The 13906-nt window shown below is 45.7% G+C and overlaps 1 protein-coding gene across 5 annotated transcripts in view; it reads right to left on the reverse strand.

Annotated features, from left to right (window-relative positions):
- The window catches only part of SORCS2 (sortilin related VPS10 domain containing receptor 2), a 1283452-nt gene that overhangs the window by 78350 nt on the left and 1191196 nt on the right, over positions 1-13906 (reverse strand). For all 5 annotated transcript variants that reach the window (XM_068276884.1, XM_068276875.1, XM_068276891.1 and 2 more), the window contains exon 19: positions 12090-12276. In XM_068276884.1, the coding sequence (XP_068132985.1) occupies positions 12090-12276 (187 nt within the window). The remainder of the gene's footprint in view (positions 1-12089; positions 12277-13906) is intronic.

Raw genomic sequence — 13906 nt, forward strand, 5'->3', positions numbered from 1 at the left:
TGGAATGCTGTATGATTTTCGATCCACTTCTCACATGTACACCACTTTTTATTGGTCTTTCATGTGGAATTCCAATAAAATTAATGCATGTTTGTGGCAGTAATGTGACAAAATGTGGAAAACTTCAAGGGGGCCGAATACTTTTGCAACCCACTGTAGGTGGTGGTATCAGCAGCAGTGGCCTAAGGCCCCATGGCGGTGGGAGCCAGCACCAACCTCTTGAACCCCCCCTCCTCAAAACCCAGAACATCCTCCTCAAACTCCTTACGGCTAACAGCTCAGAGTTCAATCGTGGCGCCTGGAGCGAAAAGCTCGCTGACTGAGGGTAGGCTGCCCGCTGGGGTCGACACTGACACGGCAGACCTTCTGAGGGTGGCCGTAATGTTGCTCCCTGTCCTCTTGCCCTTGCTGCCCCTCCCCCGGCTGCCGGGGCCAGCAGACATAGTACAACTTATACGTGAAGATGTCACCAGATGATGTGGGGTACTTTTACTTTAATGGACTTTAAATCAAATCAGCACGGAGTGGCAGACCGCAGAGTACAGGACAGACAGTGCACACTATCTGTCTAACTGTCACACTGACAATGCTCAGCACAGCAGCACTGCAGTAATCTGTAGTAAGCTAACACAGTACTACTCTCTCTAACAACTAACTGCAGTACTAACTAACTATATAATACAATACAATAACACAGTAATCCTATTCCCTCCTATACCCTAACCTATACTGTCCTGCTGGCCTGCACAGCACACACAGACAGGACCTAACTGAGTGAATTAAATCAAACAATTACACTAGCTAGCTAAAAAAAACAATAGAACAATAGTGTAGTGAAGGCGTTTAGCACTCAAAGCTTTAGGTTTATCACTGTATACAGGCAGAACTTGCTAAGCCAACAGCACTGCAGCAAGTCTGTCAGTGACCAGCCAGCCAGCCAGCCACACAAGCAAGGATGATCTGTCTCATCATGCCAGCCCTCTTATTACACAGGGGGGCTGGCCAGGGTTCCCTTCTGTGATTGGGTGCCAGGGCTTAGGCTGGGAGGCCTCTGATTGGCTCAATGAGGTCAGGTGGGGCTGGCCAGAGTTCCCCTCTGTGATTGGTTGCTAGGGCTTCTGCTGAGAGCCCTCTGGCTGGGAGCCCTCTGATTGGCTCAATGACATCATCTCCCTTGTTACAGTACCCGGATTCGGATATCCGTGGGTACCCGCGGGTATCCGAATTATGCGGCCAGATACCCGCATAGAGCTATCCGGATATTGGCCCAGGTATCCGGACTCTGGATCCGAACCGGATAGCAGAAAATGGTCGGATACCCGGGTCAATCCAGGTACCCGGGATCCGGATGAGCATCCCTGCTACCAGGATTGCATACAGGGATACCAGTAGACTACCAGGTAAATTCGTATAAGGGAGGGGACGGCGGGTCAATTGGGGATATATAATAATGGTAAAATGGGGTTGCAGTGAAAACTATTACAATAAAATATACTGTGTTACCACACCCACTTTTAATCACACACCTTCTGTATATTAAAAGCATTAATTAACCTTCACCATTAACATTTTCCCCCTATTTTTACCATTAAAAATACTTTTATTTTTTTCTCAGTTCAAAGTGAAAAGCACACACTGTTGCAAAAACGAACCTTTATTTTAGAATCAAATATCATCACCCAAATATGTGACAGCAACATAAAGTAAGCTTTGTGCTAAACGGGAGAAATAGCCAAATAAAATGTGTTTTTTATTTACAGTTGCGCTTTTTATTTTTAAACTAGAATTGGTGACACTGATAAATAATGTATTTTTTCCTCTTTTTCTCAATAAAATGCATAGAGTACAAAACTGTTCTTGAGAAAAAATGCTGCTTAAAGAGAATCTGTATTGTTAAAATCGCACAAAAGTAAACATACCAGTGCGTTAGGGCAGGGATCCCCAACCTGTGGTCCACGGCCCACTGGTGGTCCGCAGGACGTTTTCAGTTGGGCCGCGGGACTGTCCTCTTGTCTGCCCCCACCGCCCCGCCCCCTCCGCGGCCGCCGCTGCTGTTACCTTTGGCGGCCGCTTGGTCTCTTATATTCCCCTTCTCTCTCTCTTGCCAGCGTGTGAGTCACAGCAGCGCGCCCTGCGGCTGCTGTGATAGAGAGGGAGGAAGCAGGAGAGAAAGAGCGGCCTCCTGTAGCGGCGCGCCGTTACTATGGGAACCGCTCTCCTTCCTGCTTCCTCCCTCTCTATCACAGCAGCCGCAGGGCGCGCTGTTGTGACTCACACGCTGGGAAGAGAGAGAGAGGGGAATATGAGAGACCGCCGGCCAAGGTAACTGCAGCGGCAGCCGCGGGGGGGGGGGGGGGGGGGGAGGTGGGGGCTGCTATACTGGGGCACTATACTAGGGCACTATACTTGCTATACTGGGGCACTATACTAGGGCACTATACTTGCTATACTAGGGCACTATACTTGCTATACTGGGGCACTATACGTGCTATACTGGGGCACTATACTAGGGCACTATACTTGCTATACTGGGGCACTATACTTGCTATACTGGGGCACTATACTTGCTATACTGGGGCACTATACTTGCTATACTGGGGCACTATACGTGCTATACTAGGGCACTATACTAGGGCACTATACTTGCTATACTGGGGCACTATACTTGCTATACTGGGGCACTACCAGGATTGCATACAGGGATACCAGTAGACTACCAGGTAAATTCGTATAAGGGAGGGGACGGCGGGTCAATTGGGGATATATAATAATGGTAAAATGGGGTTGCAGTGAAAACTATTACAATAAAATATACTGTGTTACCACACCCACTTTTAATCACACACCTTCTGTATATTAAAAGCATTAATTAACCTTCACCATTAACATTTTCCCCCTATTTTTACCATTAAAAATACTTTTTTCTCAGTTCAAAGTGAAAAGCACACACTGTTGCAAAAACGAACCTTTATTTTAGAATCAAATATCATCACCCAAATATGTGACAGGAACATAAAGTAAGCTTTGTGCTAAACGGGAGAAATAGCCAAATAAAATGTGTTTTTTATTTACAGTTGCGCTTTTTATTTTTAAACTAGAATTGGTGACACTGATAAATAATGTATTTTTTCCTCTTTTTCTCAATAAAATGCATAGAGTACAAAACTGTTCTTGAGAAAAAATGCTGCTTAAAGAGAATCTGTATTGTTAAAATCGCACAAAAGTAAACATACCAGTGCGTTAGGGCAGGGATCCCCAACCTGTGGTCCACGGCCCACTGGTGGTCCGCAGGACGTTTTCAGTTGGGCCGCGGGACTGTCCTCTTGTCTGCCCCCACCGCCCCGCCCCCTCCGCGGCCGCCGCTGCTGTTACCTTTGGCGGCCGCTTGGTCTCTTATATTCCCCTTCTCTCTCTCTTGCCAGCGTGTGAGTCACAGCAGCGCGCCCTGCGGCTGCTGTGATAGAGAGGGAGGAAGCAGGAGAGAAAGAGCGGCCTCCTGTAGCGGCGCGCCGTTACTATGGGAACCGCTCTCCTTCCTGCTTCCTCCCTCTCTATCACAGCAGCCGCAGGGCGCGCTGTTGTGACTCACACGCTGGGAAGAGAGAGAGAGGGGAATATGAGAGACCGCCGGCCAAGGTAACTGCAGCGGCGGCCGCGGGGGGGGGGGGGGAGGTGGGGGCTGCTATACTGGGGCACTATACTAGGGCACTATACTTGCTATACTGGGGCACTATACTTGCTATACTGGGGCACTATACGTGCTATACTGGGGCACTATACTAGGGCACTATACTTGCTATACTGGGGCACTATACTTGCTATACTGGGGCACTATACTTGCTATACTGGGGCACTATACTTGCTATACTGGGGCACTATACGTGCTATACTGGGGCACTATACGTGCTATACTGGGGCACTATACTTGCTATACTGGGGCACTATACTAGGGCACTATACTTGCTATACTGGGGCACTATACTTGCTATACTGGGGCACTATACTTGCTATACTGGGGCACTATACTTGCTATACTGGGGCACTATACGTGCTATACTGGGGCACTATACTAGGGCACTATACTTGCTATACTGGGGCACTATACTTGCTATACTGGGGCACTACCAGGATTGCATACAGGGATACCAGTAGACTACCAGGTAAATTCGTATAAGGGAGGGGATGGCGGGTCAATTGGGGATATATAATAATGGTAAAATGGGGTTGCAGTGAAAACTATTACAATAAAATATACTGTGTTACCACACCCACTTTTAATCACACACCTTCTGTATATTAAAAGCATTAATTAACCTTCACCATTAACATTTTCCCCCTATTTTTACCATTAAAAATACTTTTATTTTTTTCTCAGTTCAAAGTGAAAAGCACACACTGTTGCAAAAACGAACCTTTATTTTAGAATCAAATATCATCACCCAAATATGTGACAGCAACATAAAGTAAGCTTTGTGCTAAACGGGAGAAATAGCCAAATAAAATGTGTTTTTTATTTACAGTTGCGCTTTTTATTTTTAAACTAGAATTGGTGACACTGATAAATAATGTATTTTTTCCTCTTTTTCTCAATAAAATGCATAGAGTACAAAACTGTTCTTGAGAAAAAATGCTGCTTAAAGAGAATCTGTATTGTTAAAATCGCACAAAAGTAAACATACCAGTGCGTTAGGGCAGGGATCCCCAACCTGTGGTCCACGGCCCACTGGTGGTCCGCAGGACGTTTTCAGTTGGGCCGCGGGACTGTCCTCTTGTCTGCCCCCACCGCCCCGCCCCCTCCGCGGCCGCCGCTGCTGTTACCTTTGGCGGCCGCTTGGTCTCTTATATTCCCCTTCTCTCTCTCTTGCCAGCGTGAGTCACAGCAGCGCGCCCTGCGGCTGCTGTGATAGAGAGGGAGGAAGCAGGAGAGAAAGAGCGGCCTCCTGTAGCGGCGCGCCGTTACTATGGGAACCGCTCTCCTTCCTGCTTCCTCCCTCTCTATCACAGCAGCCGCAGGGCGCGCTGTTGTGACTCACACGCTGGGAAGAGAGAGAGAGGGGAATATGAGAGACCGCCGGCCAAGGTAACTGCAGCGGCGGCCGCGGGGGGGGGGGGGGGGGGGGGAGGAAGGGGGCTGCTATACTGGGGCACTATACTAGGGCACTATACTTGCTATACTGGGGCACTATACGTGCTATACTGGGGCACTATACGTGCTATACTGGGGCACTATACTAGGGCACTATACTTGCTATACTGGGGCACTATACTTGCTATACTGGGGCACTATACTTGCTATACTGGGGCACTATACTTGCTATACTGGGGCACTATACGTGCTATACTGGGGCACTATACTAGGGCACTATACTTGCTATACTGGGGCACTATACTTGCTATACTGGGGCACTACCAGGATTGCATACAGGGATACCAGTAGACTACCAGGTAAATTCGTATAAGGGAGGGGACGGCGGGTCAATTGGGGATATATAATAATGGTAAAATGGGGTTGCAGTGAAAACTATTACAATAAAATATACTGTGTTACCACACCCACTTTTAATCACACACCTTCTGTATATTAAAAGCATTAATTAACCTTCACCATTAACATTTTCCCCCTATTTTTACCATTAAAAATACTTTTATTTTTTTCTCAGTTCAAAGTGAAAAGCACACACTGTTGCAAAAACGAACCTTTATTTTAGAATCAAATATCATCACCCAAATATGTGACAGGAACATAAAGTAAGCTTTGTGCTAAACGGGAGAAATAGCCAAATAAAATGTGTTTTTTATTTACAGTTGCGCTTTTTATTTTTAAACTAGAATTGGTGACACTGATAAATAATGTATTTTTTCCTCTTTTTCTCAATAAAATGCATAGAGTACAAAACTGTTCTTGAGAAAAAATGCTGCTTAAAGAGAATCTGTATTGTTAAAATCGCACAAAAGTAAACATACCAGTGCGTTAGGGCAGGGATCCCCAACCTGTGGTCCACGGCCCACTGGTGGTCCGCAGGACGTTTTCAGTTGGGCCGCGGGACTGTCCTCTTGTCTGCCCCCACCGCCCCGCCCCCTCCGCGGCCGCCGCTGCTGTTACCTTTGGCGGCCGCTTGGTCTCTTATATTCCCCTTCTCTCTCTCTTGCCAGCGTGTGAGTCACAGCAGCGCGCCCTGCGGCTGCTGTGATAGAGAGGGAGGAAGCAGGAGAGAAAGAGCGGCCTCCTGTAGCGGCGCGCCGTTACTATGGGAACCGCTCTCCTTCCTGCTTCCTCCCTCTCTATCACAGCAGCCGCAGGGCGCGCTGTTGTGACTCACACGCTGGGAAGAGAGAGAGAGGGGAATATGAGAGACCGCCGGCCAAGGTAACTGCAGCGGCGGCCGCGGGGGGGGGGGGGGGGGGGAGGTGGGGGCTGCTATACTGGGGCACTATACTAGGGCACTATACTTGCTATACTGGGGCACTATACTTGCTATACTGGGGCACTATACGTGCTATACTGGGGCACTATACTAGGGCACTATACTTGCTATACTGGGGCACTATACTTGCTATACTGGGGCACTATACTTGCTATACTGGGGCACTATACGTGCTATACTGGGGCACTATACGTGCTATACTGGGGCACTATACTTGCTATACTGGGGCACTATACTAGGGCACTATACTTGCTATACTGGGGCACTATACTTGCTATACTGGGGCACTATACTTGCTATACTGGGGCACTATACTTGCTATACTGGGGCACTATACGTGCTATACTGGGGCGCTATACTGGGGCACTATACTAGGGCACTATACTTGCTATACTGGGGCACTATACTTGCTATACTGGGGCACTACCAGGATTGCATACAGGGATACCAGTAGACTACCAGGTAAATTCGTATAAGGGAGGGGACGGCGGGTCAATTGGGGATATATAATAATGGTAAAATGGGGTTGCAGTGAAAACTATTACAATAAAATATACTGTGTTACCACACCCACTTTTAATCACACACCTTCTGTATATTAAAAGCATTAATTAACCTTCACCATTAACATTTTCCCCCTATTTTTACCATTAAAAATACTTTTATTTTTTTCTCAGTTCAAAGTGAAAAGCACACACTGTTGCAAAAACGAACCTTTATTTTAGAATCAAATATCATCACCCAAATATGTGACAGGAACATAAAGTAAGCTTTGTGCTAAACGGGAGAAATAGCCAAATAAAATGTGTTTTTTATTTACAGTTGCGCTTTTTATTTTTAAACTAGAATTGGTGACACTGATAAATAATGTATTTTTTCCTCTTTTTCTCAATAAAATGCATAGAGTACAAAACTGTTCTTGAGAAAAAATGCTGCTTAAAGAGAATCTGTATTGTTAAAATCGCACAAAAGTAAACATACCAGTGCGTTAGGGCAGGGATCCCCAACCTGTGGTCCACGGCCCACTGGTGGTCCGCAGGACGTTTTCAGTTGGGCCGCGGGACTGTCCTCTTGTCTGCCCCCACCGCCCCGCCCCCTCCGCGGCCGCCGCTGCTGTTACCTTTGGCGGCCGCTTGGTCTCTTATATTCCCCTTCTCTCTCTCTTGCCAGCGTGTGAGTCACAGCAGCGCGCCCTGCGGCTGCTGTGATAGAGAGGGAGGAAGCAGGAGAGAAAGAGCGGCCTCCTGTAGCGGCGCGCCGTTACTATGGGAACCGCTCTCCTTCCTGCTTCCTCCCTCTCTATCACAGCAGCCGCAGGCCGCGCTGTTGTGACTCACACGCTGGGAAGAGAGAGAGAGGGGAATATGAGAGACCGCCGGCCAAGGTAACTGCAGCGGCGGCCGCGGGGGGGGGGGGGGGGGGGGGAGGTGGGGGCTGCTATACTGGGGCACTATACTAGGGCACTATACTTGCTATACTGGGGCACTATACTTGCTATACTGGGGCACTATACGTGCTATACTGGGGCACTATACTAGGGCACTATACTTGCTATACTGGGGCACTATACTTGCTATACTTGCTATACTGGGGCACTATACTTGCTATACTGGGGCACTATCCTTGCTATACTGGGGCACTATACTTGCTATACTGGGGCACTATACGTGCTATACTGGGGCACTATACGTGCTATACTGGGGCACTATACTTGCTATACTGGGGCACTATACTAGGGCACTATACTTGCTATACTGGGGCACTATACTTGCTATACTGGGGCACTATACTTGCTATACTGGGGCACTATACTTGCTATACTAGGGCACTATACTAGGGCACTATACTTGCTATACTGGGGCACTATACTTGCTATACTGGGGCACTATACTTGCTATACTGGGGCACTATACTTGCTATACTTGGCACTATACTAGGGCACTATACTTGCTATACTGGGGCACTATACTAGGGCACTATACTTGCTATACTAGGGCACTATACTAGGCGTAGTGGGCACTATACTGGCTATACTGGGGCGCTATACTAGCTATACTGGGGCATACTAGCTATACTGGGGCACTATACTAGCTATACTGGGGCATACTAGCTATACTGAGGCACTATACTTGCTATACTGGGCACTATACTAGCCGTACTGGGGCTTTACTAGCTGTACTGGGGCATACTAGCTATACAGGGGCTTTACTAGCTGTACTGGGGCATACTAGCTATACTGGGGCACTATACTAGCTATACTGGGGCACTATACTAGCTATACTGGGGCACTATACTAGCTATACTGGGGCATACTAACTATACTGGGGCATACTAGCTATACTGGGCACTTTACTAGCTATACTGGGGCACTACCTACCCATACTAGGCACTATACTAGCTATACTGGGGCACTACCTAACTATACTGGGCACTATACTAGTTACACTGGGCACTATATTAGCTTTACTTGGCACTATATTAGCTTTACTGGGCACTATACTAGCTATACGGGGTAACTGTACTAGCCATACTGGGGCAACTAAACTCCCTATACTGGGGCAACTATGCTAGCTATAGCCCCCCCCCCCGTAACCCGCTGTGCACTAAACCAAGCCCGCCCGTGGGCCCCGGAGAAAAATTTGGTCAGAAAGTGGTCCACGGGCCGGAAAAGGTTGGGGACCCCTGCGTTAGGGGACATCTCCTATTACCCTCTGGCACAATTTCGCCACTCCCCGCCACATTAAAAGTGGTTAAAAACAGTTTTAAAAAGTTTGTTTATAAACAAACAAAATGGCCACCAAAACAGGAAGTAGGTTGATGTACAGTATGTCCACACATACAAAATACATCCATACACAAGCAGGCTGTATACACCCTTCCTTTTGAATCTCAAGAGATCATTTGTGTGTTTCTTTCTCCCTGCATCTCTCATGCACTGAAGTTTCAGGCTGTTCTTTTCTTCCTGCAAACAGCTTTGCCCTTGTCTGAATTTCCTCAGTATGTGAAAGCCCAGCCAGCTCAGAGGACGATTTATCCAGCTTGTAAAAGATAAGAGAGCAGAGAGAAGCTGCACTAATCTAAATATCACACAGGCAGTGTGCAGAGAGGGGCCTGAAAGGGGGAGTTCATAGCAGAACCACAACACTGAAGAACTTGGCAGCCTTCCAGACACAGGCCGACAAGTCTGACAGGGGAAAGATACATTGATTTATTACAGAGACTGTGATAGCAGAAAGTGTTGCAGTAAGCCAGAACACATTAGAATAGCTTTTGGAACTTGTAGGATGATAAAAAACAGGATGCAATTTTTGTTACGGAGTCTCTTTAATGAAAGTCTGGTTTGTCTTGAAAAACACAAAATGGGGTATTAGAATTAGGCGCCCTCCAGGGGTGTTAAGGTTAGGCACCACTAGGGGGTCTTAGGGTTAGACACCACCAGGGAGGTCTTAGGGTGAGGTGCCACGAGGAGGGTCTTAGAGTTAGGCACCACCAGGGGGGTCCTAGGGTTAGGCACCAACATGGGGGGGGGTCTTAGGGGTTAGGCATCACTAGGGGGGATCTTAGGGTTAGGCACCACCCGGGGGATCTTAAGGTTAGGCACCACCAGGGGGGGTCTTAGAGTTAGTCACCACCAGAGGAGGGCTCTGGTCGAGAGTAGGGAGAGGTTAGGTTATAGTAAAATATCGGTAAGTATTAAAGATATTTTACTGTATTAATGAAATAATACAATATCGGTAAATTAAATTATATTTTCTCACTTTACTGGTCCTCATTTTAGTAAACCTAAAAATACAGGTTACCGTGGGAATAGTAAAATATCAGTAATATAAATTATATTTTACGTCATATCCTGGCACTCATTTTACTAAACGATAACTTTAATATAGTTTATATCTGGCACCCCTTTTAACCCAAGCCTTTATTTTATGCGCGCCTGCCGGGGCCACAATTTGAAAGTTTGTATGCTGCTTTAGAACTTTTCCTTTTGCAATTTCTGCATGTTTACATACTGATTTATACTTTGCGTTGATTTTTAATAATAAGTCAGCTTTACTAGCATATGGAACAAGATATACGATCAGAATCCTATGTTCTGCTGGTAGGTAAGACTTCTATAAATATGTGTAAATAATGTAAAAGAGACATCTTCAGCTACAGGACTAGCTAATTTCCTTAGGGCATCACAAAATGTTATGTTTGCATAGATGGCAAAACGGAATTGTATTTGTGCTTGTCTGCAAATAAGGAGACAAAAGTGAGCACTGGATGGGGACTCGGCCTCGGCAAGGCAGTAAAATTACCATCAGTTTAATTTGCGCTGAGAATTTTTTGGCTTACCGTTAGGGGATGTTTCTTCAACGAGCCTATGACTAATTCATGTACAAGCAGCTTCCTGAAACAGCTCCCATATGTTTTTGTGAAGGAGGCTGCCTCTGCATTTCCCTGGATAGAGGCTGTTTTACATTTATTTCTAGAGAAAGATGTTCCGGAGCACAGACTCTCCTGTCTAATGGAGTCTGCAGGCTCTCATCATCTCGGGCACAACTTCAATCTTTTTACTTTTTTTTTATCTTTAATATACATGTGAAAGCGATTAGCATAAAGGATATATCTGTATAAACAAAACATTTTAGTCCTAAAATAAGCAGAGTAGCAGAAAATGTTGAAGTTCCAGTGAGAGTAGTTTGTATTTTTCAGTATCTTGGCACTAAACCTGTAGGGGGAAAAAGTGCCCAATTTGGGTACTTACCTCAGTCTGCTTGCTAAAAACATGTCTGAAGCAACCAAAGCAATCGCCCCTGCAAGGGATGCAGCTGCAGGGGGGCCTGTGTATGGAAAAGTATCAGGGGGGCCCGTTGTGGAAGAAGTTTCTTTTCCCTGTCCTGAGAGACTAACAACTAAGGGCACGAGAGAAAAAGCTTTCTGCCCTCTGCACAATTGGTCTAATGACTGCATCTGCTCAGCCACTAATAAGGAATCATACAAAATTTTGTAGGCAAAGATTTGTAGACAGTCCCTTTTCAGTGTGCAGCAGGCTCTTGCACCCTGCCCCCAGTGTCTCCACCCCCTCCCCAAGTGCTGTGTACTGTAGTGATGCTGGAGGAATCTAAAGAGCTAGTTCTGCTCCATTGGAGGAGGACAGAGTGAGTGTAATATGAAGCTGAGGCTAGGGCACACTTGTTTGTCAGTTTTTAGTGTGAGTTTTCTGCACGTGTTTTCTGCACACCACATGGGCTTGATTCACCAAACCGTGATAACTCATATCATGGGCACGCTAGCGTTCACGCACAATCCCGAATTTTCATGCGCAAACACTAGTGCGGCCGTGATATGAGTTATTACGGTTTAGTCACTCAAGCCCCATGTGTGTCTGTATGTGTGAAAACATGCACGTTTTATCACAGAAGCTAATGTAATTGATAGAGGAAATGCATGCAATGCTTCATATCTGCCTGGCCCGCCTTTACAATTTCTGTTGGGGGGGGGGGGGGGGGGTCATCCTAAGTTTTGCAAGGGGCCCCAGTGATTTCTAGTTACAGTTACATCCCTGTAAGCAATGATTGTGTTGTAACAGTTTTAAGTTCTTGCTTTATATTAAACGTACGGTATATATCTATGTATGAACAATATAGCTGCAGATGTAAATCAGTAAATATAACTTACAGATGACCTGCACATAGATCACAGCTTCATCATGCCCAGCTACATTTTCTGCTTTCACCGACACTCTGTATATCCCAGGACTCTCATAGCGATGACGGATAGGCTCCTCGGACAGGGTGAGATTGACATAAATTGCTTTAAATCCATCTCCCAGGTTGACCTGATACTTCGTGTTCAGAATGTCCCCCTGAGGGCAATAAAAAGAAATCTTAGCATTAGTGTTTCAAAGATGACTCATGTTACGCTACGCTATTCCTATGCCTAAGCTATGTACACACTTTATATTTCTGTTGCTTAAATTGTTTGTCATTGTGTAAAGTTCCAGTTTAGGAAGAATCACTGTACAGATACTGTGCTTGGCTCTCTGCTGAGCAGCGTGTTTTGTTTTGTCTATCTTGTATGGGCAGCCCAGGGCAGATGAAAGCTGGTACGTCAAAAAAGGGCGCCCGTAAATTTGGACGCCCAGTAATCGCAATAATCCCAGTAATCCCAATAGTAGAATGTTTACTATTAAGGTGTAAAAACGATAGCAAAATATTGGTATTAAATACCGATATTGTACCATAACTAAACCTAAGCCTATTCCTACACTGAACCCTCCCAGTGGCGTAGCTAAGAAGCTGTGGGCCCCGATGCAAGTTTTACAATGGGGCCCCCCAAGCACTCTATACATAACAATTGATATGGCGCTCCAGGACCTGCCAATGGCAACTACAGTGTCAAAAGTGCAAGAAGGGGATGGGAGTGTGTTAATGATTACCACTATTCAAAGTATCTATAGAAGTGATTATTATGAGCACAGGACCAATAGAGAGCTAATACTGTAGTTGAGGCAGGACCCTTCGGGGACCCTCTGTCCCAAGGGCCCCGATGCGGTCGCAACCTCTGCAACCCCTATTGCTACGCCCCTGAACCCTCCCACTACTGATGCTTAACCTTAACCAAGGCCCCCCCCCCCTCCCCACGCCCTTTGGAGCACTTTTTGGCCAACAATTTTAAAGCGATCTGATAACATTAACAGTGTATTTTTTAAAACACTAGTGATTGGAAAATCATTGAAAAGCGCTCTTGGTGTGAAACAGCCCTTGCCACAGAAACAGCACCACCCATTTACACAACTCCTCCCCTCTGTTAGAGCTTATTAGTGGTGCTCAAATACCCCTTTTCAAAATTCGAGTTAGGTCGAATTCGAATAGTAAATTATTCGAGGTCAGTCGAATATTCGAGTCGAATAATTTTTACTATTCGATCTCGGAATTGGAGCTCACTATTCGAGTCGGTATTCGAGCTCATTATTCGAGCTGACTATTCGAAATGGCCTTAAATAGCTTCCAACACTTGTTTTGAGGGTGAATGATGCAAGAAACCTCTTTTTTTCCAAGTAACAACAGCAAGTGATTATGTGGGGATGTTCCTTTAAAAAAAAAAAGTTGAAAAGAGAAGTTGTGTCCAGAAATTTGTTCAGTACTGTATATACTTCTTCTTCTTCTTCTTTATCTTCTATATCTTCTTCTTCTTCTTCTTCTATATCTTCTTCTTCTATATCTTCTTCTATATCTTCTTCTTCTTTTATATTGTCTTCTTCTTCTTCTTCATCTTCTTCATCTTCTTCATCTTCTTCTTCATCTTCTTCATCTTCTTCTTCTTCTTCTTCATCTTCTTCATCTTCTTCTTCTTCATCTTCTTCATCTTCTTCATCTTCTTCATCTTCATCTTCTTCATCTTCTTCTTCATCTTCTTCATCTTCTTCATCTTCTTCTTCTTCTTCTTCTTCTTCTTCATCTTCTTCATCTTCTTCTTCATCTTCTTCATCTTCT

This window comes from Hyperolius riggenbachi, chromosome 1 (assembly GCF_040937935.1).
Source record: "Hyperolius riggenbachi isolate aHypRig1 chromosome 1, aHypRig1.pri, whole genome shotgun sequence".
Classification (NCBI taxonomy): Eukaryota; Metazoa; Chordata; class Amphibia; order Anura; family Hyperoliidae; genus Hyperolius; species Hyperolius riggenbachi.